This window comes from Podarcis erhardii, assembly GCF_964252035.2.
Source record: "Podarcis erhardii genome assembly, chromosome: 6".
Classification (NCBI taxonomy): domain Eukaryota; kingdom Metazoa; phylum Chordata; class Lepidosauria; order Squamata; family Lacertidae; genus Podarcis; species Podarcis erhardii.
The window spans coordinates 5,529,801-5,553,987 of NC_138510.1; the positions used below are offsets into that span (position 1 = coordinate 5,529,801).

The 24,187-nt window shown below is 47.8% G+C and overlaps 1 protein-coding gene across 2 annotated transcripts; it reads left to right on the forward strand.

Annotated features, from left to right (window-relative positions):
* The first annotated feature begins 252 nt into the window (after positions 1-252).
* Positions 253-23,683, forward strand: STK35 (serine/threonine kinase 35). 2 transcript variants are annotated; one of them, XR_014157966.1, is made up of 4 exons: positions 253-727; positions 6,633-7,382; positions 17,905-19,172; positions 19,234-23,683. XR_014157966.1 is itself a non-coding variant. In XM_081867991.1 (3 exons), exons 1-2 carry the CDS (start codon positions 268-270, stop codon positions 7,343-7,345), a joined length of 1,173 nt encoding a protein of 390 aa, XP_081724117.1. In that variant the 5' UTR covers positions 253-267; the 3' UTR covers positions 7,346-7,382; positions 17,905-23,683. The 2 variants fall into 2 exon arrangements, 1 of the variants encoding a protein (XP_081724117.1); XM_081867991.1 differs by having other exon boundaries at positions 17,905-23,683.
* The last annotated feature ends 504 nt before the right edge of the window (positions 23,684-24,187 follow it).

Genomic DNA, 24,187 nt, shown 5'->3' on the forward strand with positions numbered 1-24,187 from the left:
CCTGTGTGTTTCTCTCTCTCTCTTTCTCGCCCCCCCCCCTTCGCCTCGCACCCGACGCCGCCCTCCCCTCCCCCTCCTCTCCCTTCCGCAGTTCCTGAGGCGGCCCGGAGGAAGCGCGTCCGAGGCGGCGGCGGCGGCGAGCCCGAGGACCGTCCGAGCCCCGTCCCGGAGCAGCCGGGCGGGCGGGATGAAGAAGGGGCTCCCCCGGCCGCGGCCACCACGACGACGGCGGCGGCCCCACCAGCTAGGCCCCGCCGCGGCGCTGCCATGGAAACGGGCGGCGACGGCGGCCGCCGAGGGACACAAAGGCTGCCGGAGCGGCGCTTGAGGCGCGAGCGGGCCGCGCCGCTGCTGAAGGAGGGAGCCGCCGCCGCTGCCGCCGCCGCCGCCATGGAGGTGGGAGGCGGCCCGAGCCAGGCGGCGGCTTCCCCTCCGCGCTACCGCCTGGTGGCCGAGATCGGGCGCGGCGCCTACGGCGTGGTGTACGAGGCCGTGTCGGGCCGCAGCGGAGCCCGCCTGGCCGTCAAGCGCATCCGCTGCGACGCGCCCGAGAACGTGGAGCTGGCGCTGGCCGAGTTCTGGGCCCTGACCAGCCTCCGCCGCCGGCACCCCAACGTGGTGCGCTTCGAGGAGTGCGTCCTGCAGAGAGACGGCCTCGGGCAGCGCATGAGCCACGGCAACAAGCAGAGCGCCCTCTACCTCCGCCTCGTCGAGACCTCCCTCAAAGGTAGGCCGCGCTGGGGGGGGGAGGGGGCGTCATATACCACCCGGGGGGGGAGGGGAGCCACCCATGGAGGGTCCCCCCCCCCAAAGAAAAACCTCAGCCCTCGCCCTGCATACCTCGGGAGTAAATGCCCCACCTCGGGAGTAAGGGGCCCACCCCGAAAGAGTCCCCCCCCCGCGCCTTTGCTGGCGCTCCTCGGGAGTCGGAGGGAGGGGGGGGTGCTGGGCGAGGATCCTGTGCAAAGGTAAGGAGGCTGCTGCTACTCTGTACAGGCCCAGCACACGCGCGTGCACGCTACAGCAGGTCCGCGCGTGCCCTTCCCTCCACTTTCAGTTTGTTTTGCTTGTTCGATCTGCACGCTGCTCTGGGGAAATGATCCCCGGAGTAGTTTGCAAGTCGCTTGTGCCTTAAAATGGGGTGCTTGATGCACGGGGCCTAATGCTGCCCATGTGTCGGGTGTCTGGGAATGCCTACTTCCTGCTTGTGAGTTTTCTTCGGGGGGGGGGTGAGGGCAGAGGACAGGTGTCCCTTCTGCCTTGAAAGGCCTGATCCCAATAGCCAGCCTATGTTAAGTGGTATCTGGTGAAAGGAGGGGTACTGGAGCTTTGGTTCAGGGCAAGACTCCATGGGGGGGGTAGTTTTTTCTCCCCAGGTTGGTCTGCTAAACTTCCTCTCGCTAAACTGAGGTGTGTATGTGAGGGGAATCCTTCCTAGGGTGCCTTATGTGGAATAATCTTGTGTGGCTACATTCAAGGGATGGGTCCTGCAAACTGCCTTTTGTATTCGTGGCAGAAGCAAAAAGGTGCGTAAATAGCGGTTGCGTGGCACATGAAACTTTTGTACAGTGGTATCTCTGGATGCGAACGGGATCCGTTCCGGAGCCCTGTTCGCATCCTGAAGCGAACGCAACTCGCATGCGCGGATCGCGATTTGCCGCTTCCGCACATGCACGTGATGTCATTTTGAGCGTCTGCGTGAGTGGCGAAACCCGGAAGCAACGCGCTCCATTCCTTCCAGGTCGCCACGGAGCGCAACCCGAAAAGGCTTTACCTGAAGCGACTTCAACCTGAGGTATGGCTGTATATGCATGCACTTCAAGGTACTGGACCTTGTGGAGGTGTTGAGGAAGGGACAGAGAAAAATCCCTATGCAATGTTCCCTATACAGTCATACCTCAGGTTACAGCCACTCCAGGTTGCGTTTTTTGGGGTTACGGATCGCCGAAACCTGGAAGTACAGGACCAGGTTACTTCCAGGTTTTGGCGGTTGCACATGCGCATAAGCACTAAATCACGCTATGCGCAGAAGCGCCGAATCGCAACCCGTGCGTGCGCAGATGCGGGTTGCAAACGCTGCAGGTTGCGAACGTGCATCCTGCACGGATCATGTTCGCAACCCGAGCGTCCGCTGTAGATGCCTGGTGTGTGCATACACCAAAGTATTGGGGTCCATGAATGGATCTTTATATGTAATAGGCACACAATTTTAAAACGAGTATGAGAAGGGGGTGCTTACACATCCTACAATATACTGGACCCCAGGGCCAGACCATCTGTGAGATGACTGCCTCGGGTGGCAGGATCCACCGGGGTACCAGGTCTCAATGTAATACACACACACACACACACACACACACATACACTTCCTGGTGTAGATCTTGCTTCACCCCTTTTATTGGACCAGCCCTGCTGGACTCCTTTGGTTGTGGAAGTATAGCGCAAAGAGTCATGGGGAAAGATGGGCACATCCTCAGTGGGACACAGACAGTGTGGCTAAGTTCTACCTCCAGTAGTGCGCTGGCTGCTGTGAGAACAGTATGCTAGACTAAATTGACCACTGGCTTTCCTTATGTTCTTACCACTGAGCTGTGCCTATTCCCTGAGTACAGTGGTACCTCAGGTTACATACACTTCAGGTTACAGACTCCGCTAACCCAGAAATAGTGCTTCAGGTTAAGAACTTTGCTTCAGGATGAGAACAGAAATCGTGCTCCTGCGGCGCAGCAGCAGCAGGAGGCCCCATTGGCTAAAGTGGTGCTTCAGGTTAAGAACAGTTTCAGGTTAAGTACGGACCTCCGAAACGAATTAAATACTTAACCTGAGGTACCACTGTATAGGAAATTTGCATGTGGTCCTCCTAGGTCCCTTCTCCAAATCTAAGCTGACTGAATCATGTACAGAGACCTTCCTCAGAGAGAGCACTGAGTATGTAGGCCCTGCAAAGATGAGTGAATGCTTACAAAATACCAGCCCCTGAAGTGCTTTTTTATAAAAATCCTCAGAAAGTTTGCTTAACAGTTGTGTGTGTGTGTGTGTGTGTCTTTGATGGTTCTTTGTAGTTGTTGTCTTTTCTGTTCCCCCTTTTTGCCTTCCTGACTTCATAAGTTGAAGCCGCATCTCATGGTGGCTTCAGTCAGTGCAATAAAGAGCTCCTAAAGATCTCAACATGATCTCTGGAACAAGCAATTAGCTTGCAGCCCATCTGTAAATATTTTCCAACTTTGTTCAGGCCAGTCTAGTGTGTGAAAGAGTCATTTTAATGCATATATCTAACCTCTACACATGCGCACCTATCTCCTTGTCCCTCATCTCTCCTCTGATAGTAGTTCATTTCCTTTGGGATGAGCAGAGACCTCCTGGAAATAGCTTTATTTCTTTCCTCATACCCAACTCCCACCACAACCACCACCTCGGTCTGTATTCCTGTCCCTAGTGGTCCACCTCCACACTAGTCAACCTCGTATGCCGTCAGGAGTCACTGTCGCCATGCCCTTTGGAATAGCAGGCACCACAATTACGCCAAAGGCTCAGGTGGTGAGGATGATCCTCTTGGGGGGGTGAGGTGCCTAATAAAGAGGGAAAGAGAGCAAACAGCAACTGAGCTTTCTGTGGGACAATTCTTTAGCAGAAGGTTGCCACAGATTTTCTTTTATTATTTCTCTGCATTTAGCGTAAGCCCTCTTTTAATAAAGGGCATTCCTTAGACCCAAGTAAATCTACCGCGTGTGGAGAGGGGTGGGGGTGGGGGATGGGGAGAAGAGAGAGCATGTGTGTAGGCAATGTGCAGCCTTGGACCCAGCAGCATCACCCAGTCTGAGCTTGTGCTGGACTGTGTGCTCTTTGCAAGGCATACTGTCAGTGTACAGAGCTGGCTTATTATAGCTAAGCCAAGCCCCTTCACGTGTCGGCTGGCGTGCCACAGAGCCTGCTCAGCTGCGTGCCATGCGGGAGCTCACAAAATGCCCAGTTGGGCACCACAGAAAAACGTGCAGCATCCATTTGCTGTGCGTTGGCAACCTTTTGAGTTTCTTGCTTTATTGCCTCGAACTCACGGCTAGTCACTCACTGTTGCCTCGTCAACACAACATGGGGGGGGGGTCACTCAACATTGGAAAGAGAAGGTGATCACTAACTTTCCAGTGTGTCTAATTAATATGGGAGAGGGGTGCTTTTCCTATAGCCCTTTAGCTAGTTTTGATGAATTGACTTTCTGCTAATGTGCATTAGGCATCTTAGCATTAATGATGATGATGATGATGATGATAATTTTTATTTATACCCCGCCCTCCCCAGCCAAGTCTGGGCTCAGGGCGGCTAACACCAGGTATAAAAACAATTGATCAAAATACAGCTTAAAAACAAGATTAAAGTATTAAAATGCAGGCTCATTTCAGTAGAAACTCAAATCAAAAACTTTTTGGGGATGAAAACTTCAAATGAGGAATTTCACAGTCCAATCCTACACACATTGACTTGAAAGTAATTCTAATTGTTTTCAGCTAGGCTTTCTTTCAGGTAAGTGTGCATAGGGGTTACAGTTTCTGTGTGTGGCTGTTTATACCGTGTGGCTGTTAATTGCAAAGGACGCTCTAAACGGATGCGTATTCCTCATGGCCCATTACTGGCTATGAAATTGCTTACCGTGTTTAATACTTGAGACGGAACAACTGAAACATTAAATTGTTTCGTCTTGGTTATGTTACAAACTTTTTCATGTTTTTCTTTAGACGGAAAAAAACTTAGGTTTGAGGCATTAATGGAACAGGCGGAGCACCTGCGTGGCTTGTAATTTAGTGAATGGAGTGACGCCCATAAGAGCTTCTGATTTTTATTTTCTGAGTGCAGCAACGGTCTCTTCAGTTTCCATTTTCTCACTGCCTTCCCTCTCATCCTCTTGTTCACCTCCAGCTTATAACAGGAAAGAATACTCTCTTTTTCCGCCCGCTCCCCCTGTATACAATCAAATCCTTCTAGAGGCCTGTAGCCCACACCCTTTTTCATGTATTTTTTTTTCTTTCTAAAGTTTTTCCTACTTGCTGTTGACAGGGCAGGATAGCCAAGTGGTGATATAGCCTTCAATTACCATAGCAGTAGTCATGGGAACAGACTTGTTTATGCAAATAGCCTGTGCTCCTCACTATTATGGAGGCTGTTATCAAAGACCTGGGAGCAACTTATCTCTGGTTCTGTTTGGTCATACTTGGCGTCTTCTCTTTGGAAGGTCTGTTTTGCTATCTTGCCCACTTCCCAAGGCCCTTGGCTTGCTGCAAGGTGTTGCAACCAGAAGCGCGAGAGCCCAAAAGACATTTCAGTAGGAAAAGGAAAAGCAATTCAAAGCTTACATGCAGGAGTGTTATTATTTCATATATTTTTATATCGCTTAGTACTGTCTTAAGTGGTTTCCCAACATATAAACATATATGTAATAGTCATACCTCATGTTACGTCCGCTCCAGGTTGCGTGTTTTCGTCTTGCATCCCACGGCAACCCAGAAGTACTGGAATGGGTTACTTCCAGGTTTTGCCACATGCGCAGAAGCGCTAAATCGCGCCTGCGCAGACACAGCGCTTCAAGTTGTGGGCTTTTCATGTTATGGACGGGCCTCTGGAACAGATCCTGTCCGTAACACAAGGTACCACTGTAATGGAACTAAGAGGCTGTAATACCAGATGAAAGAATAGCATCTCAGAATAACAAAAACATAGTGGCATACTTAGACTTTTAATATGTTTCCAGGGAAATGAGTCAGTAGCCTGGCAACAAAGTACCTGTACAGTGGATGGAGGATTGAAAAAAGGTATGGTCCACAAACATTTGGACCCTTCCCCTCCAACCATAACCACAGAAACAGGATCACCATCCCTCTCTCCCTCTGGCTAAGGTACATCCACCCTCGCAGTGTGCAGCACTCACCCCACAAAAACATACACACACCACAGGAAAATGCACACAGGGCATAGCCTTTGTAATATGGTATCAAATGCTTTTCGTTTCAAAAGCGAAACCAGATTAGCTTGATTGAGCAATAACTTGTCTCCTGGATTTAATAAATTCCATCTGCTGATGGGCTGCGTGCTGGTGAGGACTAACTGCCTTCCCATTCAAGCAGCCAGTTCAGTCAGATGGCTCCAAGTCATTGTTTGCAATGAAACACACCCCGGCAGCCATTTTTGTGATGCTTTTGTGACTAGAGGCCTTGGAAGAGGGTGCCTAGGAGATAGCTGCCAGTCAGCATGGGAGAAAGTGTATTAAAATATTGCCCGCGGGATCTCAGAATATTGCTGGAGGTCTGTTCCTGTGAGATCTGAAATGTTGCACAGAAGTCAAAAGTGTGTTGATCTTTAATAGAGAGATTTCTGAAAGCATTTCTGTTCATCCGTGTTCATCAAAGAGCCAGGCCATGTCCTGACCGGTTGACATGGCCTCCAGTGATGGATTCACTACGGCACATCCAGTTTTCACAAAACAAATCGGTGCAGTTTTGCGTATAATAGACCTCTGGGACAGTGCTAGGAAGATGTGCTGTCCAATTGCACACTCCCTTCCCAGGTTCCGATTTATCTTTGTAGTCTCCCCGTCTTGCTCATGCAGTAACCCTTCTCCTTCTCCTTTCTCTTCCCCCGGCAAGGTGAGAGGATCCTGGGCTATGCTGAAGAACCTTGTTATCTCTGGTTCGTCATGGAGTACTGCGAAGGGGGAGACCTGAACCAGTACATCCTTTCCCGCAGGCCTGACCCGGCCACCAACAAGAGTTTCATGTTGCAGCTGACGAGCGCCATTGCCTTCCTTCACAAGAACCACATTGTGCACAGAGACCTGAAGCCGGACAACATCCTCATCACGGAGCAGTCGGGCGCTCCTGTCCTCAAGGTGGCAGACTTTGGGCTCAGCAAGGTGTGCGCCGGCTTGACTGCTCGAGGCAAGGACGGGGGGAACGATAACAAAAATGTGAATGTGAACAAATACTGGCTGTCTTCGGCTTGCGGCTCAGACTTCTACATGGCTCCTGAGGTCTGGGAGGGGCACTACACTGCCAAGGCGGACATCTTTGCCCTGGGCATCATCATCTGGGCAATGATCGAGAGGATAACGTTCATCGATGCTGAGACCAAGAAGGAGCTGCTGGGGACCTACATCAAGCAGGGGACTGAGATTGTGCCCGTCGGGGAGGCGCTGCTAGAAAACCCAAAGATGGAGTTGCACATCCCCCAGAAACGCAGGACTTCCATGTCCGAGGGGATCAAGCAGCTCTTGAAAGACATGTTGGCTGCTAACCCGCAGGACCGACCCGATGCCTTTGAGCTTGAATCCAGGATGGACCAGGTTACTTGTGCTGCTTAAACTCAGGTCAAAGTGTTGGTGTGCTTTGAAAACTGGGGTAAGTGCTCTGCAGTTTCTCTCTTCTCTGCACAACTTAGTAGGGCAATGAAGCCATTTTCTGTCTGTTAAGCTGCTTGGGGCTATATAGACATTCAGTTGCCTAAGAATTTCTTCCTTTGATAGCATTTCCACCTGGTTTAGCTTGGTTTTTCCCTTTAACGACCATTGAAAAAATTGTTCTGAGAACTCCGGATATAGGGCGGTATATAAATTCAATACATAACAAATGATGATAAAACATAACCTACAGCTCTGCTCTCTGTTCAACTGTTCAAATGGTGCAATGTCTGCTGTTTGTGCATGTCTGCTCCCTTCCTTTCCACCTGAATAAGATGAGGTTCTGCGCAGTGAATGAGATTAAGGAGCAAGATGCTGAACCACTAAAAATCAGATCCTTGTTGTTACAAGGATACCATGAACCCTGTATACAAAGGCAAGTATTTGTATGAATTTGCATACAGGTAAAAAGCATTGTTTTTGAAATAACAGCAGACATCACCTTGAAAGAAGCATTCATCCTGTGTTCAAGAAAAGAGAGAAAGCCTCTTCCAAGATGTTGCTTGCCACCTGCAGTTTTTATAGTCATGTCAAAACCTTTTTTTAAATGCTCAATTAATCAGGAGTGTGTTTAATAGATAAACACATTTAACCAGTGCTCTAATTGGTTAAACATTGCAGCCCTAAAGGCAGCATACTTGATTGCTTGTATGAGAGCAGTGAGCTGCTGTTTATAAGAAAGGTTGGTGCACTCCCTTCCTCGCAGATACCTTTCACCCTAAAATTGTGAATGCAGTGTCACTCCTGGGTCAATAACTTCAGTGGGTCCTTCCTCCTCCTTTGAGGCAGTGGGCCTGCTCTCCGCTTTTTTCATATTGGTGATGTGAAGCAGCAGAGGAACCCCTTTGTGTTCTGAAACAAGTACAGTGGTGCCCCGCAAGACGAATGCCTCGCAAGACAGAAAACTTGCTAGACGAAAGGGATTTCCGTTTTTCGAGGCGCTTCGCAAGACGAATTTCCTATGGGCTTGCTTTGCAAGACGAAAATGTCTTGCGAGTTCCTGCGGTTTTTTCCCATTCCCTCCCCCCTTTTTCTAAGCCGCTTATCTGCTTATCCGATAAGCCGCTAAAAGCCGCTAATAGCGCTAATCCGCTAAGCCGTCAATGGGCTTGCTTCGCAAGACGAGAAAACCGCTAGACGAAGAGACTCACGGAACGGATTCTTTTCGTCTTGCAAGGCACCACTGTATGTGTTGGACCCTCAAGACACTGGTTGCCTTCGGTAGCCAGCAAAGATTTGTGCTTGCAACAAGCAGCAGAGGAAAGGTCAGAGTCTGGTTTGACATCACCCAGTGCTTTAGGCTCAGGGAAAGTGGGGTAAGGGAAGTTGCTCCTTCCGACTTCAGCTCTGAGCTGAGGCAATGAAGGATGGAGGGGAAGGGTCACCCCTGTTTTGCAGAGTCACAACAACACACCAAGAGCTGTGAGAAAGCCTCAGTGCTTTCCAAGCATCTCTGCAGACTATTAGGCAGAGGACCCCATTCTTCTGCAGACTCGGGGCAAGTATGCTGCAATTGCCAGGTTAAAAGATGCCCTTTCCACCTGCCAATGGCAATCTGGTGACTGCAGCTGTGAGCCCTTGCTTGTTGGGGTAGTGGTCCTGTGATGCTCTGGGTCCTTAAGTAATGGCTTGGGGAATTTTGCCAAACTTTGTTTTTTATCTCCGCTTCGGAATGATGGCTAAGTTTCAGAACTGACATGTTCAGAGGCAGTGTATCCCTCTGAATAGTGTGTGCTGGGGGCAGCTACAGAAGGCATCTAAGTTAGCTGCTGCGGGAAATTTGATTCTGGACTAGATGGACCTTTGGTCTGATCCTGTAGGTCTCTTGTGACATGCAGCTGTTCCCAACAGGGGCGAGTGTTAATGGCCATTATTAGCTCTGTGATTTACACCTTCTATCCCATGTTCAGGTTCACTGCAGAAAAGGGGCAGTAGCTTCTGAATATGAACATTCGGGCATGAAATAAAAACAGCAGAAAGCTTGTCTAGTTCAGGCATTCATTCATTAGCCAAACTTTTGAATTACCCAATTGGGCATTTTTAAGAGCAGAACTATGTGCTCCCCAACACCTGAGAAGTAATATAATAATAATTTATTATTTATATCCTGCCCATCTGGCTGAATTTCCCCAGCCTGTCTGGGCAGCTTCCAACGGAATATTAAAATACAATAGTCTATTAAACATTAAAAGCTTCCCTAAAAGTCTTCCATTCTCCTTAGTTTCTTCACCCAGAACCAATGTTCCCACCCTTCCCTCAGTACAAATTACCCATGATGCAACTGCTTCTGGAGAGTCCCTCATTAGCTTCCTTATAGAGGCTTCCTTCTCTTTTGGCTTCACCAGTAAGGAATGCAGTTGTCCTTGTTTCGCTTCACCTTCGCAGGGCTGAGCGAGGGCCGTCCTGCTCTTTTTGCACAGTGCACGCACAGTACTTATAGCTGCGTCCCTCTCACGTACTTGCAGCAGGAAGGCGGAAGCCTCCTCCAGAGTAGGTGCCCAGCAACCAGTCAGCAGGGCTCGGTGACCATGCTTTTGAGTCTCCGAATCCTGCCACGTGCTCCTGGATTGAAAACACAGCAGAAACAGGAATCTTGTTTCCCTTCCAAGCACTGCTTGCAAAACACTTTCACATTTCAGGAATGGGAGGACCCTTGAACCATTTGCAAAGCCATATACAAACAATCTGTTACCAAGGATGTGCAGAGTACTTGGCTGAAATAATGGAAAATGGTTGTTAATTTCAGTAGGCGATCAGAATGCTGCAACAGTAGTTGAATGCTGCAGCAAGTGAAGTGATAAATTTGTCTTGGCAGGCCATTTCTTCTCCATTTTATTACAGTAGATTGGCAGAAGCCAGTATTTAACTGGACTGCAAAATGCAAGTCAATATGATCTTTAGAGCAAGTATAGCATGAAAAGATGACTACTTAGTAAGTAGCAGTGAGACTTTAGATAACCTGAAGGACAGAGAAAGGTGAGGCATGGTGGGAGCTTTCTCTGCCCAGGGCAGGCTTCCACAGCTCGCGGTTCATCACCCTAAATTCAGCCCACCAGCCGTAAAGGGTCCAAACAACCTTCTGTTTGGCGATCCCCAAAACAAGGGATTTTTAGGGACCTAACAGACCACCATAAGTGACTCACAGGCTGCGTTTGGCTTGCTGCATCGCAAGTTGTGCAGGCCTCCCTCACTCAAGCCCAAACCATTGAATTGGCTTCCTAAGAATGAATCTGTCTTCAGGTGTATCCTCTCTCTGCGCTGAAAGCGACCTCATTCATTCCTACCCAGGAAGATTATGTGAAAGGTGCTCTTGGCAGGCTTTGCCTCCCAATTTCCTTCAGCTGTCGGGACTGTCTTGCCCTCCAGCGTACATTCCAGAAGTTACATAAAAAGTGGTGTGCTGTTCTTTCCGCTCACCAGTCCGGAATGAGCTTAGATAAGAATGTTGTGTGGGGTGTTGCCTAGTGGTGCCTGTTTAGCTTCTTAAAAATTCTTGTTGAACGGTTACTGTTCTAAAATAAAACTTGTGCACAACTTTTCCATGGGTTGGCCAGGTTTGGTGTCAGGGCTGTGGCCTATAATTTGGCCCAGTTCTGTCTGTGCTGAACTGTCAGCAATGTTTAGGCAACACGATGACCATAGACATACGTAATAGACAATCTTTATAGAATTCCTTCAAACAATAACAAGTTCAAAATGAAATCTTAGTCTCAAAGTCTCTGGAAATCTTTAAATGAAGCGAGGTACCAGACTTTGTACGATGAAAGACAAGCTGTGGAGCTTAGTGTACTCAGCAAATATAATGTCCAACACTGAACAGATTCCAGATATTGACTGCTGTTTCGTAAATCTTCGTCAGCGTGGTGGGAGAATATAAAATTGTTTCATAAACCCATCTTATTTCGAATGGCTTCATATTGCTGTTTATTTTGAATGACAATTCCACCCCCTTTGTTCACAGGTGAAATTGATGAAATAAAAAAATGGACAGATTCGTATTAGCTGGAGTAAATAATGATTTACTTTATTTCACCAACTGGTATTATGAGATTTGGAAAAATTAGAAAAGAAGAGTCCCAAAATTAAGGACAATTTGTCCAAGTCACAACGTGATTGTTTGAAAGCTCTTTCACACGATCCTAACATCATTACAAAACCTGCGGACAAAGTGGGTGGAATTGTCATTCAAAGTAAACAGCGATATGTAGCCCGGCATGCTTCTGCACACCTTCCTTTATCCAGTCCTATATTTGATGCAGACTTTAAATTCCAGGAAGAAAGTACTCTCCAGATGGTGGATGTAGCCAAAATGCGTCCTGTGCCCCAATCTTTTGCCACATCTCCTTAGGAGACATTGCATACATCTGAGATTATGCCCAATGGGGAAGGAGGGCCCTCAGTACCACTGTGAGACCATGCTTGATGTGGGAACTATATCTTTTAAGAGTTCCTAACATCCTCTTCTTAAGCAACCTTCTCCAAGTTTTCTAAGAAATGAACATAAAAGAATTTCACTCCTTCAACCTCCATGGATAAGCACATGTTAAAATTTGTCTCAAGTTTGGATCCATAAGCTAGTCTCTGATGCAATTGCAGCCATATCTGAAACTGGTAAAATAATAGGGGCATAAGTGAATCCAAAGGACAGGGATCAAGGAACTTGCAGGCCAGTTAATGTCTGTTCTGCCTAAATTGGTAGAAAGCATTCTTAAGGATAAAAATATTTCATATAGAAGAATAGGTTTTGGCAAGGAATAGCTAACAGGACTATATGGGCTTTTCCATAGCCCAATGATAGAGTGCACTGTTTGCATGCAAAAGGTCCCAGATGAAATCTGCAACATTTCCAGATAAGACACCTCTCTGCTACCCGGCAGATCCACTGCCAATCAGTGTAGACACCGTTGATTCCCAAACTGTGGTCCTGCCCCCTGGGGAGGGGCAGCATTACTTAGCAGGATAATGGAGGTGTAAATGACTATCAGGCTTTGAAAAGCAGGAATCACTGGTTATCAGTTTTGTTCAATTAACCAACCTAAATAGTTTTAATTGGATTTTGAGCAAATGTGCAATTAATTGTTACTGTTTTCAATTTTAATGTACTAGTATCTTCTTTGGTGGGTTGTACAAACTGCTATTCTTAATCTTTTTACAGGGTAGAGGGCATGGGTTGAGTTTATGGAAGGAGGGGGTTGGCCCCCAAATGTTTGGGAACCACAGAGCTACATAAACCCATGATCTTGATTCAGTATAAGGCAGTTTCCTCTGCTTGCAAAGAGAAAGATCTGTCTCACTAACCTTTTTGCAGTTTTTTGGAAAACGGGCAAAAGGAAGTACTTCTCCACAGCATGATATTAAACTATATCACAAGATAAAACCAAAGGGTTAGGTGGCTTCTAAGGGCAATTGTGCTGATTCCTGCAGGATAAGGCTGTCAATAGCTGCCAGCCATGATGGTTGTATACCACCTCCAAAATGTTGAGTACCAGGCATTGGGAACAGTAGGAAAAACTATTGCCCCCATGTCCTATTTTGTGGGCATCTAAAGACATAAGGTTGGCATAAGGTCTGGAACCTGGGCTGGGTAGGTATTTGATCTGATGTGGATGACTTCTTCTTTTTTCTGGCTCATGGGGGTTTGAGAGGGGTGAGGGTACTGGCATCCAAGATCCTTTCTGCTTTCCCTCCTCTCCTCTCCACACCCCCCCTTTTGGGCAGCCTGTGTTTTTGCCATCTGCAGTCACTCGTGCTCTGCTAACATGATGCTGCTGCTGCTGAGTTGCGTAACCAGGCTGTGCCCTCGGGGGAAATCCCTCCTGCACATCGCTTCAGAATGGTAAAATGCAAACGTAATAAGCACTGCGAGGGCACAGACCTGCCCTGTGGCTGTTTATTCTAAGGCCCAGCTGCCTCTTCCACCCACCCTGGGCCAGAGCTGGTAGCGTCTCCATCCAAAGCGCAGCTGCAGTGAAGAAGAGGCTGCCCTGTTATGTAAGGGGCAGGGACGTGCCACTCTGCATATCCCCTTGCTTGCTTCTGAGCAAAGTGCCAGCCATGTGCTCTTAGAAATGGGTGTCGTGTTCTTTGATGGGCACTGATTTCCCGCTGCTTTCATTGGTGCTGTTGGCTTCTCATCCTGACTTGAATACCTTGGAGAACAGAAGCGCAGGCAGCTGACTAATAGCAAGTCAGACCATTGGTGCATCTAGCTCAGTTTTTGTCTACACTGACTGTCAGGATTTCAGGCAGCAGTTTCTCCCAATCCTTCCTGGAGAGGCAGGAGATCGAACCAGCAACCTTCTGCTTGCAAGGCCGATGCTCTCCCACTGAGCTATGGCAGCTGAGGCCAGATTTCTGCAGACGCAGGAGTTTGCTTGTTGCAGTGCTCTTAACATAATCATTTAGCCTGGGCCACAAGCCTATGGAGCTGCCTTATACCAGACTATTCAGTCCATTAGCCCATTCATTCTTCCTCATGTGTGAGAGGTTTGACGGCGGGTACATGTCCAATACCTGCCCTACTTCCTGAAATGTTTTTCATGGAAGATGCCTGGATTTGAACCTGGAACTTTAATTGCGTATTGGTCTTGTCCTTAATTATGGAGTCATAGGCCACTCTTCTCGCATGATTCATTTGCGTTCAAGGGTTGATGTGAGCTGGAAGTCACCAACCTTTGGCTCAGTCAGGGCATGCTTGTCTCTCATGCTTGTCCTGGGATAAGTAAATAATGTAAACACTCCCCACCCCCGCACCGGTATTATCCCTGCAGCACAATTCCTCAGAGATTCACAGTGAACTGGAACAGGCAGTGAGGAGGAGTGGTTGGAACACACCCTACAATTCCTTGTTAATGTAAGACGGGGAGGCTGTCCTAACTATGACAGAAACGGAGGCTTGCTTGTTCACATGAGCTCTTGCTAAATCGCAAGTGAATGATTTCAGAACTGAAGGCAAGAACTGTTGTGCCCAACCAGCAGAAGATGGGGATCTCTGGACTAAAACGCCTCTCTGTACAGTCATAGCTCGGGTTGAAGTCGCTTCAGCTTAAGCCTTTTCGGGTTGCGCTCTGCAGCGACCCGGAAGTAACAGAGCACGTTACTTCCGGGTTTCGCCACTCGCACATGCGCAGATGCTCAAAATGACGTCATGCGCAGAAGCGGTGAATCGCGACACGTGCAGACGCGCAGTCGTGGGTTGCGTTGGCTTCAGGATGTGAATGGGGCTCCGGAACGGATCCCGTTCGCATCCTGAGGTACCACTGTATCTGCAGTAGGGTTCTTTCCCCCAGCTCAAGCTGAAGTGGGAAACACAAAGATCTCAAAGCTTTGCATTCGCCAGAGCTACTGCTCTGTAATGCTGGTGGTGTTTGAATTCACCTAGACTGCTGCCCTCTGTTTGCTCTGCAAAAAGTGTTTTTGGACACACAGGAGTGTCTGCCTGTCACCTGTACCCACTTTGTATATTAGGCAGGACTGATCCTTGGTGTGGCCTGCCTTCTCACAGGGTCAGGGCTAGTGACTAAGCCTTTTCCTTCCACTGGCAAGATCAGAACCATTAATCTTGCAAAGGCTTACATAAGACTTATTGCCATGATCTAACTTGATGGTTGTCATGTTCAGTCCTGCGAATTGCAAGAGTTCGGGTAGACCATTCAGGGGCTGTGAGTGCACGCACAAACATATTGATGGAATTTAGGTAATGGAGTGTTTTTCTCCCCACCCCACTGATTTATAAGCATAGTCTGTGTGTTTGTGGAATACAGCAAACATACCAGTTTGGATTATTTCAGTATTTGGAGTTCCGTAAAATTCGGAATTTCTGGCAAGGATCTGAGGTGACGAAAGAGATGAATAGGATTAGGAAGAGTCAAAACTTTAGTTTTCGTAAGGGGGCCTATGATGTTTGCAGGAGTGAGATATATTTGCAGTGACACCAAGTGCACAGCCATGTACGTAGAAACCTTCAAACGATACGTCAGAATCAGAGCTTTCGAAATGACAGCGCATTCCACAGGGTCTGATAGGTCAGGCAGCATCTTAAGCCGAAATTTACCCGCCTTTCTGCTTCAGCTGATTTTGTCAAATAGGTTGCCCTGTCTGTTTAAACGTTGCTCTAATTGCAGCAGCCTCACCTGAACCCTCCTCTCTTAAGGGGCCAATTTTAACTGTATCTAAGCACCGTTTATGAAGCACCTTTGCCAAATCCAACAAGAAAATTAGAGCCTGGGAAAATGCATTGCCAATTATCGCATACCCTTTAACCATTATTTTCTGCTTGAAGCTTCCTCCAACTAATTGGGCTTTCCACTGGAGGGTTTGTCACAAGAAACTTGGTTCCTGAGTTTGGATGCTGAAGCGAAAACTAGCCTAAACCTTACTCCCAGGTGCATTTTGTCAGTGAGGTATGAGGCAGGTTGCCTGAGTTATGAGCCCAATAATTGGCTTAATGCCTCTTTACGCTCCCAGCCAGGCTAACTTGAGGTCTGTACAGCGGTGGCAAAGCTTGTCTTGTTCTGCTAATTCAGTACAGAAAGCAACACCTGGAAGCTCTGTGCCTTTTAGAACTATTAAGCTGCAGGGCTGTGAAACAGAAAATCTGACCATGCTCATCAGTTAATTCTCACCATTGGGAGCTAAGGGCTAAGTGACTTAGATGTGATGTCATTCATGTTATATTTAGCATTTATAAAGGGCTTTGTGTACAGAAGACTGAAAATACATTCTAGCAACCCCTACAATAGCCCTGTAAAGGGACTGATGAAATCATGATGTTACTTTAAGAGTGAGCTAGGATGAGATTTGCATTGGAAAAAACTCTCCTTCACTTTTACAACACACCAGCTCTGGCTGGGGATATTTTGCTGGGCATAGACTTGTGCTGTCTAGATGGAAATAGGTGCTTTAACCCTTCCTGCCCCCGCTGCAGTCCTGATCCTGGTGAACTTTGGGACATGTCTGCTTACTTTCAAAAACCTACAAATCGCATGAATGTTGCGTGGTCCAGTTTGACATTATGACTCCTCTGCTGGTCCCAGCCTCTTTCAGAGCCTCTATTTAGAAGTGACTGTGTAATAAGATTCTTACCCAAAAGATGGTGACACAAAATGGGGAAGAAAATGCAGTTCACAGGGAAGAAGAGATCAAGGCCGAGGTAGTGCAGCTGCCCGTAAGCCCAGGCCACAAGATGCTTGAGCAGATGAAACCAGAACTGAAACACTGTGTGTGCACTGGAAGAGGCCAAAATTAGCAGTTAGTTGGGGGACTGTAGCGCTTGAACTGAGCATGTAAAGCATCGTGCAATAGCCAAGTGACAGCTTGCGTCTCCTGCCATTTAAGGTGGAGGTGAACTGGAACGGTGCAGACGGTTTCATTGTGTGGAGGACAGGAGATATAGCAACTATATAGAGATTCTTGATTTAGCCTTTGGATGAAGCGAGTGCTCTGAACTTCTTCAGTGCATTGCAGCAGTCAGCCAGCTTCCCCTCCACTGTCTGCAGTGTAGAGGAGTTGGTGTTTGGCCAGGAAATCTACAAATGCTTGCTTTCGGCACTCAGGGGAGAGAGATGCTGCCGCCTCCACCATTACAACTTCGATGAAACACTATAATTAAGCACAGACCTCGGAGAGCCGCAGCGGAGAAGTTACAGGATAAACTGCAGAGCAAAACACTCAGCCAGCTTTGCAAATGAGTCTGGTGACACTGGTAGAATGCTGATACACTCGGCCAGAAGCTTGTCCCTCTAATCTCCAAGGTCCTGGGGGGATCTCTTTGCTGTTTCACTGGGACCATTGCCCAGCCCAGGTGCAGCAGTCCACACTAGGGAGGTCCAATCTTAATCTGGTTCATTGTTTAAATTTGGTTTTAGTGTTTTGTGCACTCCCTTTGGGGCCCTTGTTTTAGGGCTAAAAGGTGGTTTGCGTATATTTTAATTTGAAAAGATCTTCTTAAGGGGCAGGTGGAATCTCTGAACAAAAGTCAAGGACATCCCTGCCTTGTTAGAGGTCAAAGTGCCTCATTGGTTTCTTCTGAACATCCACAGTTGCTGCTGGCATCTAACTGGGAGACTGTATTCCTTGAAAAAGAAGATAAGACCCCCAAAAATTGTTTAAACAAGCCTACCCAGATGTTTAGGAAGTTGATGCGTGTTTAAATCTGTTTTTAATCTATTGTTATTTTAACTTTTGGATAGGCTTAAATTATTGTTGCTAACTTTTCTCATTGGTAATTTCCATGTTTTATCTTTTTTGTAAACTGCTTTGAGGATATGTTTTTACAGTGAGGCAGTGTGTACATATTATGAAATGAATCATAAAATTGATGGACTTGGTATGCCCATTCTTCTCTGCCAAGGCTGGTTGTTTGTGGCCAAAGGAATGCAAAGGGTTTGGAGGGCCAGCAAATGTAACCAGGATTTGTTCCACCAGAGTTGTCATAATTCATGTTCTTTTCTCTTTCTTACCAGGGACCTACAATCTCCACGACTTACATGCATAGAGGAAAACTGAGGAGGCTCCAGGCTGATCTCTGGCGACGTTAAGCTTCGAGATTCTTCTTAAAAGTCACATGAGACACCTAAGAGGAGCAGGAGCTGTTGTAACCCATTTCATTATTGAGACTCTTAAAAGTTTATCAAATTTATGTTCCCCCCTTCCTCTCCCCTTGTTCCCTTTCCCCTTCCCCTCCCTTCTGCTCACTCAGCTTTGCTGACCAACTAAATCTGTGCACATACTTCTGGAGAATTCCTTTTTTACCTAAACAAAATACGGGGTTGTGATATGCAAAACATTTTTTTCCCTACTGCTGCTAAACACCAGAACTCTGGGTCCAAGATCTGTTTTTCTTAGTGTTTGTTTTTAGCTGGAAGAGATTCAGAAGACATGTTGGGAGACCTAGAGCTGAACACAAGTTGTCAACTCTAGAGGTTGCTGCTGATTTGGGGAACAAAAAGCAAGCTGGGATAAACCCTTCTCCTCCCTTTCCTAAAAGTGTTCTTCACCAGTGGAACTTGGCAATAAGAAGTCATGATTACAAGAATAAACTCTCTTTCCTTTTTTTTATGTGGCTACAGGACTACAGGCAGTGTGGTGCCTGAGAAACACCTGCAGTTTTGCATGCCAAATTTCACAGGTCAAGAACATAGTAGTATTTGGGGGGGATGAAGAGAGCCCACACATGGGCAGGTGTTTTTTCTGCCCTTGAAAAGTCCACCAATGGGTTTGGTGGCTTGCTTGGCTACTTAAATGACCGTGAGAGCCTGGACACATCAAACTGATCCCTTAACTTTGGGCTCATTTTGGCTACTTTGGCTTGGTAGATCTTGCCCAGAACTGCTTTGGTGTTAAAGAGAGTGTGTATTAAGCCTAGCCCAGCTTCCCCTTGGGGCTTGTTTGTGCTAGCAAATACTTATACATAAACCCACTCAAACTCACACTTAATACCCTCCCTCTCCTGCAGTCTTCTAGTTTGAAACACTCTTAACTCTTCCAAATATCCCATTTCCTAGCTGGCATTCCAGCAATTGTTTTTTAGCTGATCTCTTCCAGCGATGAGCGGGTCTTTACACTAAACTTACCAGCTGCCGCAGAGGGAGTTTCTAATCCTGTCCATCTCTTCTTCCATTGGTCTTGATTGGCAATGGTGCTACTACTTTGGGGGTGAGGCTGTTGGTTCCAGGCACTGTCCAGACCCATGGAAGTGAAGGGAGCGGCTTTGCCAAGCCAGCGCAATTCGGTTAACACTTGTTGGCAGTCCACTTGCTGAGTTGCCCGCATACCTCCACACTACTACTGAGGCTGATGGCTGTGACCGTGGCCAGGATTGGTGAGACTCTGGAGGAGATGCTGTGCTGTTTATTCTGCGGCTCTTGGAAGGCCATGAAAGAAGTCTCTGCTTTGCCTACTGTCTTGCTCTTTGCATCCCCTTCTTTCTGGGATGTGGGCAGCCACAACCAGGGCACGAATCAACCAGATTCTTCCCTGGATGGTTATTTGTGGCTGAGAAGGCTTGCCTGCTTATTTCAAGGCCTACCATTTGCAAGTCCTGGTCTCAACTGGATTTCCTAACGCTGGGGATCAATTTGTGTTGAACTTCCTTTGCACACTACCCAGAAAAACCCTCATTTAATTAGCTGTCAAGAAATCTTGGTGTAGGCTATAGACTTTTTGCTCTTGATCTAAGCCACGACCTCTGTGTCTGTCTGTCTCTCTCTGTCTCTGTCTCTTGACCCTTCAGTGATTCCCTTAAAGTGAAAATGATTCACCTTGACTGGCCTAGAACAGGGTTGAGGAACCTTTGGCCCTCCAGAGATTGTTGCAGTTCCTATAATCCCTGACCACTGACCATGCCACTTGGGGCTAATCTACCAGTTTCCTTGCTGCTGAACTAGAAGGCTCCAGGTGATGCACAGGTCTTGCTCCTCTTAACCAGGAATATATTTCAGCCAGTTAGAACAAAGCAGCTTGAAGTAGGTGAGTTAACCATAGAACAGCCAGAGTCTCATAATGGCATTCTTTTGCTCAGCAATTTGTCCTCTGTTGCTGTTCCAAACAACCGTGCTCATGGCCAGAACAGCAAGATGTGTTGATGAGGAGAAACAGTCTGTCGAGAAGGTTCACCAAGGGTTGCTTTGAGTTTGCAACTCGGTTAGCTGGCAAGTTTTGAAACCAAGAGATCAGTGAGATCCTTAGGCTTAACCCTCTCATATTTCTGAATGCTAGCAAGATAGGCGGTTTCCCTTCCTCTTCTCCAGAGCATCTGTGTGTAGCAGTCTTTGTCAGAGTAGATTAGTCCTTGCTTCTCACTCCTGTGCCTTTGAGGCGAGGGGCAGGGAGGAACCCACAGGAGCGAATGCATAACCCAGACCCCGGGATAAGCTCTGCAAGCAAATGCCAACCCATAGCCCAGTTCATCCTCGCTGCTTCTGGGACTTCAGGCACACATGCCCCTCTCGTGCTCACGCTGCAGTAAATGCTTGTGGTTTTGTGGTGGTAGCTTGACCATAGTGCCTTTATTTGGAGGGGTGTGGGGCTTGAAGGAGGCAGCACTGGGCCAAGGAAGGAGTTTTCCCCTCTCACTTATATTTCATTGTTGCCCCCAAAATGTCGTCTCTTCCCTCTTATTCTCTGGGGCAGCTTTGTTCGGTTGCCCACGGAATACAGCTAAATCTCTTTGGAAAGACCTTAAATGTTTTTGCATCGTCCTTGTGAATCTGCAGCAAACTTTTATGGGCCAGGTGGGAGATCTGAATGAGAGCAGCGTTCCTTCTTTGAAAGAGCAGGCACACACACAAGTTTCTCTTGAGGAGACCTTCTGCCCAATGAGCTGCCCCCATTTCTGGATGCCATCCCATTTACGGTTGTTTGTGTGAATGCAGTGATCCTTGGAGTCCCATACTGTAGCCTGGTGTTTCGTCTCCCAACTTCACTCCTATAGGGATGGGTGGCAAGAATCCTTCATCCTTGGATGAATTTGGCATGGGGATTGCCAGCTTATTCCTGAGGAATGTGAAATATCACTGAAGGTCCACGTCACGGTTGTTTGACTGACACCACTTTCATGCGCCATGTGTATGACTTTACATTAAAACTGTTTACATCCATGTCATTCGAAGCTGGCAGTGTGGGCTCAGACCTGCCAGACATTGTCTTGTATGTGTGCGGCAAGCGACAGCAGACGGCCTGAGGGGGGAATTTCACAACTGGCTTCCAAAGTCCCTGACCACTACAACCACCACCTCCCTTTCCTTTGACTCCTCCTTGTGTCTTGCAGGCATAGCAGACCCAGCCACAAAATTAGCAACATTGCTTGTTTTAGTAATCTCTTTTGCAAGCACACAGTGGGTGCTGTCACCTTCTGTACCAGAGTGGGCCACTGTGAAGTTGGGATGGAGGATGAGGACAGGGTGACTCCTAACCTCACCACAGGGTACAACTGTCCCAGGGGCTACTGCTGAGCAGTTTGTTGCAGCACTCCTGAGACTTAGGACTGCCACCTCCTTGCAGGCTATTTTGGACGTCCTTTTCAGGGACAGCACCGTTGGTAGAACCAGGGCATGAAATTTTGGGCCATAATGGCACTGTCCCATCAAAAAGTCTCTTCCTGTGCTGCTCATGTCATGCTCCTGCGTGAAGCCTCTGGGCAAGCAGGCCGTGATGGTCCTCACCAGCCTTTCGTGGTTTGGTTGGATTACAATCCTTAGGGAAGATTGGCCAATGATATTTGATGCCCCGGGCACTTCCATGCTTCCAGTGCTGCTCCTTGAGAATTAAATGCCGCAGGAAACCCACCAGTTTCTCTTAAGCTAACGTGGCTGTTCTCCTGCCAACGTTGATCCCTTTGCTACTCCTCCAGTATCTCCCTGAACCTTGTTTTTCTTCCGTGGCAGAGGTCAAGGGGAATCGGTATACTTAAGGGGCCCCTCTTTCTCTTTCTCCTCCTCCTCCTCCTCCTCCTGCTGCTGCTGTTTTCAGGATTGAGGTGCTAATAATGGGTGGCAATTGTCTTCCTTTTCCCCTGGCGCTTTGGTTCCCTCAGGATCCCACTCAGACATCTCCAAACACTGTCAGAGTAGAGCAATAAACATCCCCCACTCCTGGTGGGAGAGAGAACGCAGTCTCTGTGAATTCCTTGTCTTTCTCCCCCTCTCTCCCTATATGCATTTGTCTAGTCTGGATTTAACCTTGCTGGGTTTCACTCTAGCACAGCTTACAGTTTAAGCCAAGGGGTATTTTTTACCTGGGCTGCACCTGGCTTCTCCTTTCAACAAAAACACATCTCTGAAGCAAACGCACCTAAGAGACTGGATTGCTCTTCCATTTAAACAGACTTGCGCCCCTTCTATCAGAGGTTGTATGTGGAAGGGCAGAGGCACAATGAGGGACTTAAATCCCCTCTCTCCGAAATAGACCTCTCCCATCCACCATTGGCTTGGGGAAGAGGCTGTTGGACCTCCCTCTTGTGACATATGTCACCGTCTGTTGTTTCCCCAATCTCAGTGTTTCTCAAACTTTGGGTCTCCGGCTGTTGTTGGACTACAAATCCCATCATCCCTGACCACTGGTCCTGCTAACTAGGGGTGATGAGAGTTGTAGTCCCAACAACAGCCAGAGACCAAAGTTTGAGAAACGCTTTCCTATTTACTTGAGTCCAAGGTACCTAACTGAGGGTGGGTTTCCAACCTTGGAAGCTGCGTTCTGGGTGCCCAGTGCCATGTGTCCACTCAGCTTGCACCACTTCCTCGGCATGAGTCTCTATCCGGATGTCCCAACACAAGCAGCAGCTTTCCGCTGACCAGAATGAAGTGTCTGTTGCGGAAAGCTGCCCAGAGCTACTATCTGGGTTGCTTTTCTGCCAGAGTCATGGGACGCCAGTGCTTGATCGGCAAGATGGAAAAGCCACCTCACCCCTCCTTGCTTGGGTGTGTTTCTCTGCTGTAAAGCTTTCCTAGTTGCAAGGAAGTCAAGTCGAAGGAGAAAGCGGGATGCATGCATCAAAGTCACAGCTTCTCGCTCAGGTGGTCACTCTTGTGTTTAGCTGTACCATTTAAGAGTGTAGGTGAGGTCTCGTATATGGAAGTCACTTGATTTCTTTAAAAAAAACCACCACATAGGAAACTGGCATGTCGTGGACAAGAAGATCTATCCCCCTCTCTGCCCTACACCAAGTTTTCTGAGCAGAGGGCTGGAGGAGCACTCCATTGTGCACCACCACCACCCAAAACACATCCACACACACTTGCAGTCTGAAATGACACAGCAAAGGTAGCCCACCTTGGTCTGAACTGGCCATAGTCCAGCCTTCCCTCCCCCTGCCTCCAACCTCATCCCTTTCTCTCTCCCATTTTTTTCCGTTTGGTCCAGTTGCGAGTTTGGCCCACCTTAAGCTTGACTGGACATGGTGTCTTCTTAAACCTGGAAAACCTGCACACACAAGGGAAAGGCTTAAACCCAGACTCCAAAATACAGTTTCCAATTTTGCAATTTCTCATTTTTCTTTGCACAGAAGCTGGTAACCTAGGACCTGTGTGTGTGCGCGCGTGTGTGTGTGAACAACTTTATATGTTGTTGGTTGTTGTTTTTTTAAGCTATTTGGTTTACTTGGGTTGGTGTGTGACCTTGTATTTAAGTTTCTTGAACACTGTGGAAACCCTGATTGTGTATGAATGGCAGCAGTTTTGTAAATTAAAGAAACGTTTGTGTGAATAAACGTAGAGGATGGGGTTGAAAAGCCATACCCAGTTTTGAGATGAAGCGTCTTTGTCTTTGTGTTCATTATTCCTTTTACAGCTATGTTTGGTAGGTGGGGATCCAGCCATGAGCACTGGGTCATGGGGTGCCACAACCCTCCCCCCCCTTTTTTTTTTAATCTTGACCACCAGCAGCTGTGGAAGGGCTTGGATTAACTTCTCCTGGTGAAAAGCTTCCAGAAGATGAAAAGCTGCACATGTGATGCAGCAGCAAAAAAAGCCGATGCTATTCTAGACTTCATCAACAGAAGATTAGTATCCAGGTCATTAGGTCCATTCGTGGCCGACTCTGGGGTTGCGGGACTCATCTTGCTTTACTGGCCAAGGGAGCCGGCGTACAGCTTCCGGGTCATGTGGCCAGCATGATTAAGCCGCTTCTGGCGAACCAGAGCCGTTTTCCTTCCCGCCAGAGTGGTACCTATTTATCTACTTGCACTTTGACGTGCTTTCGAACTGCTAGGTGGGCAGGAGCAGGGACTGAGCAACAGGAGCTCACTCCGTC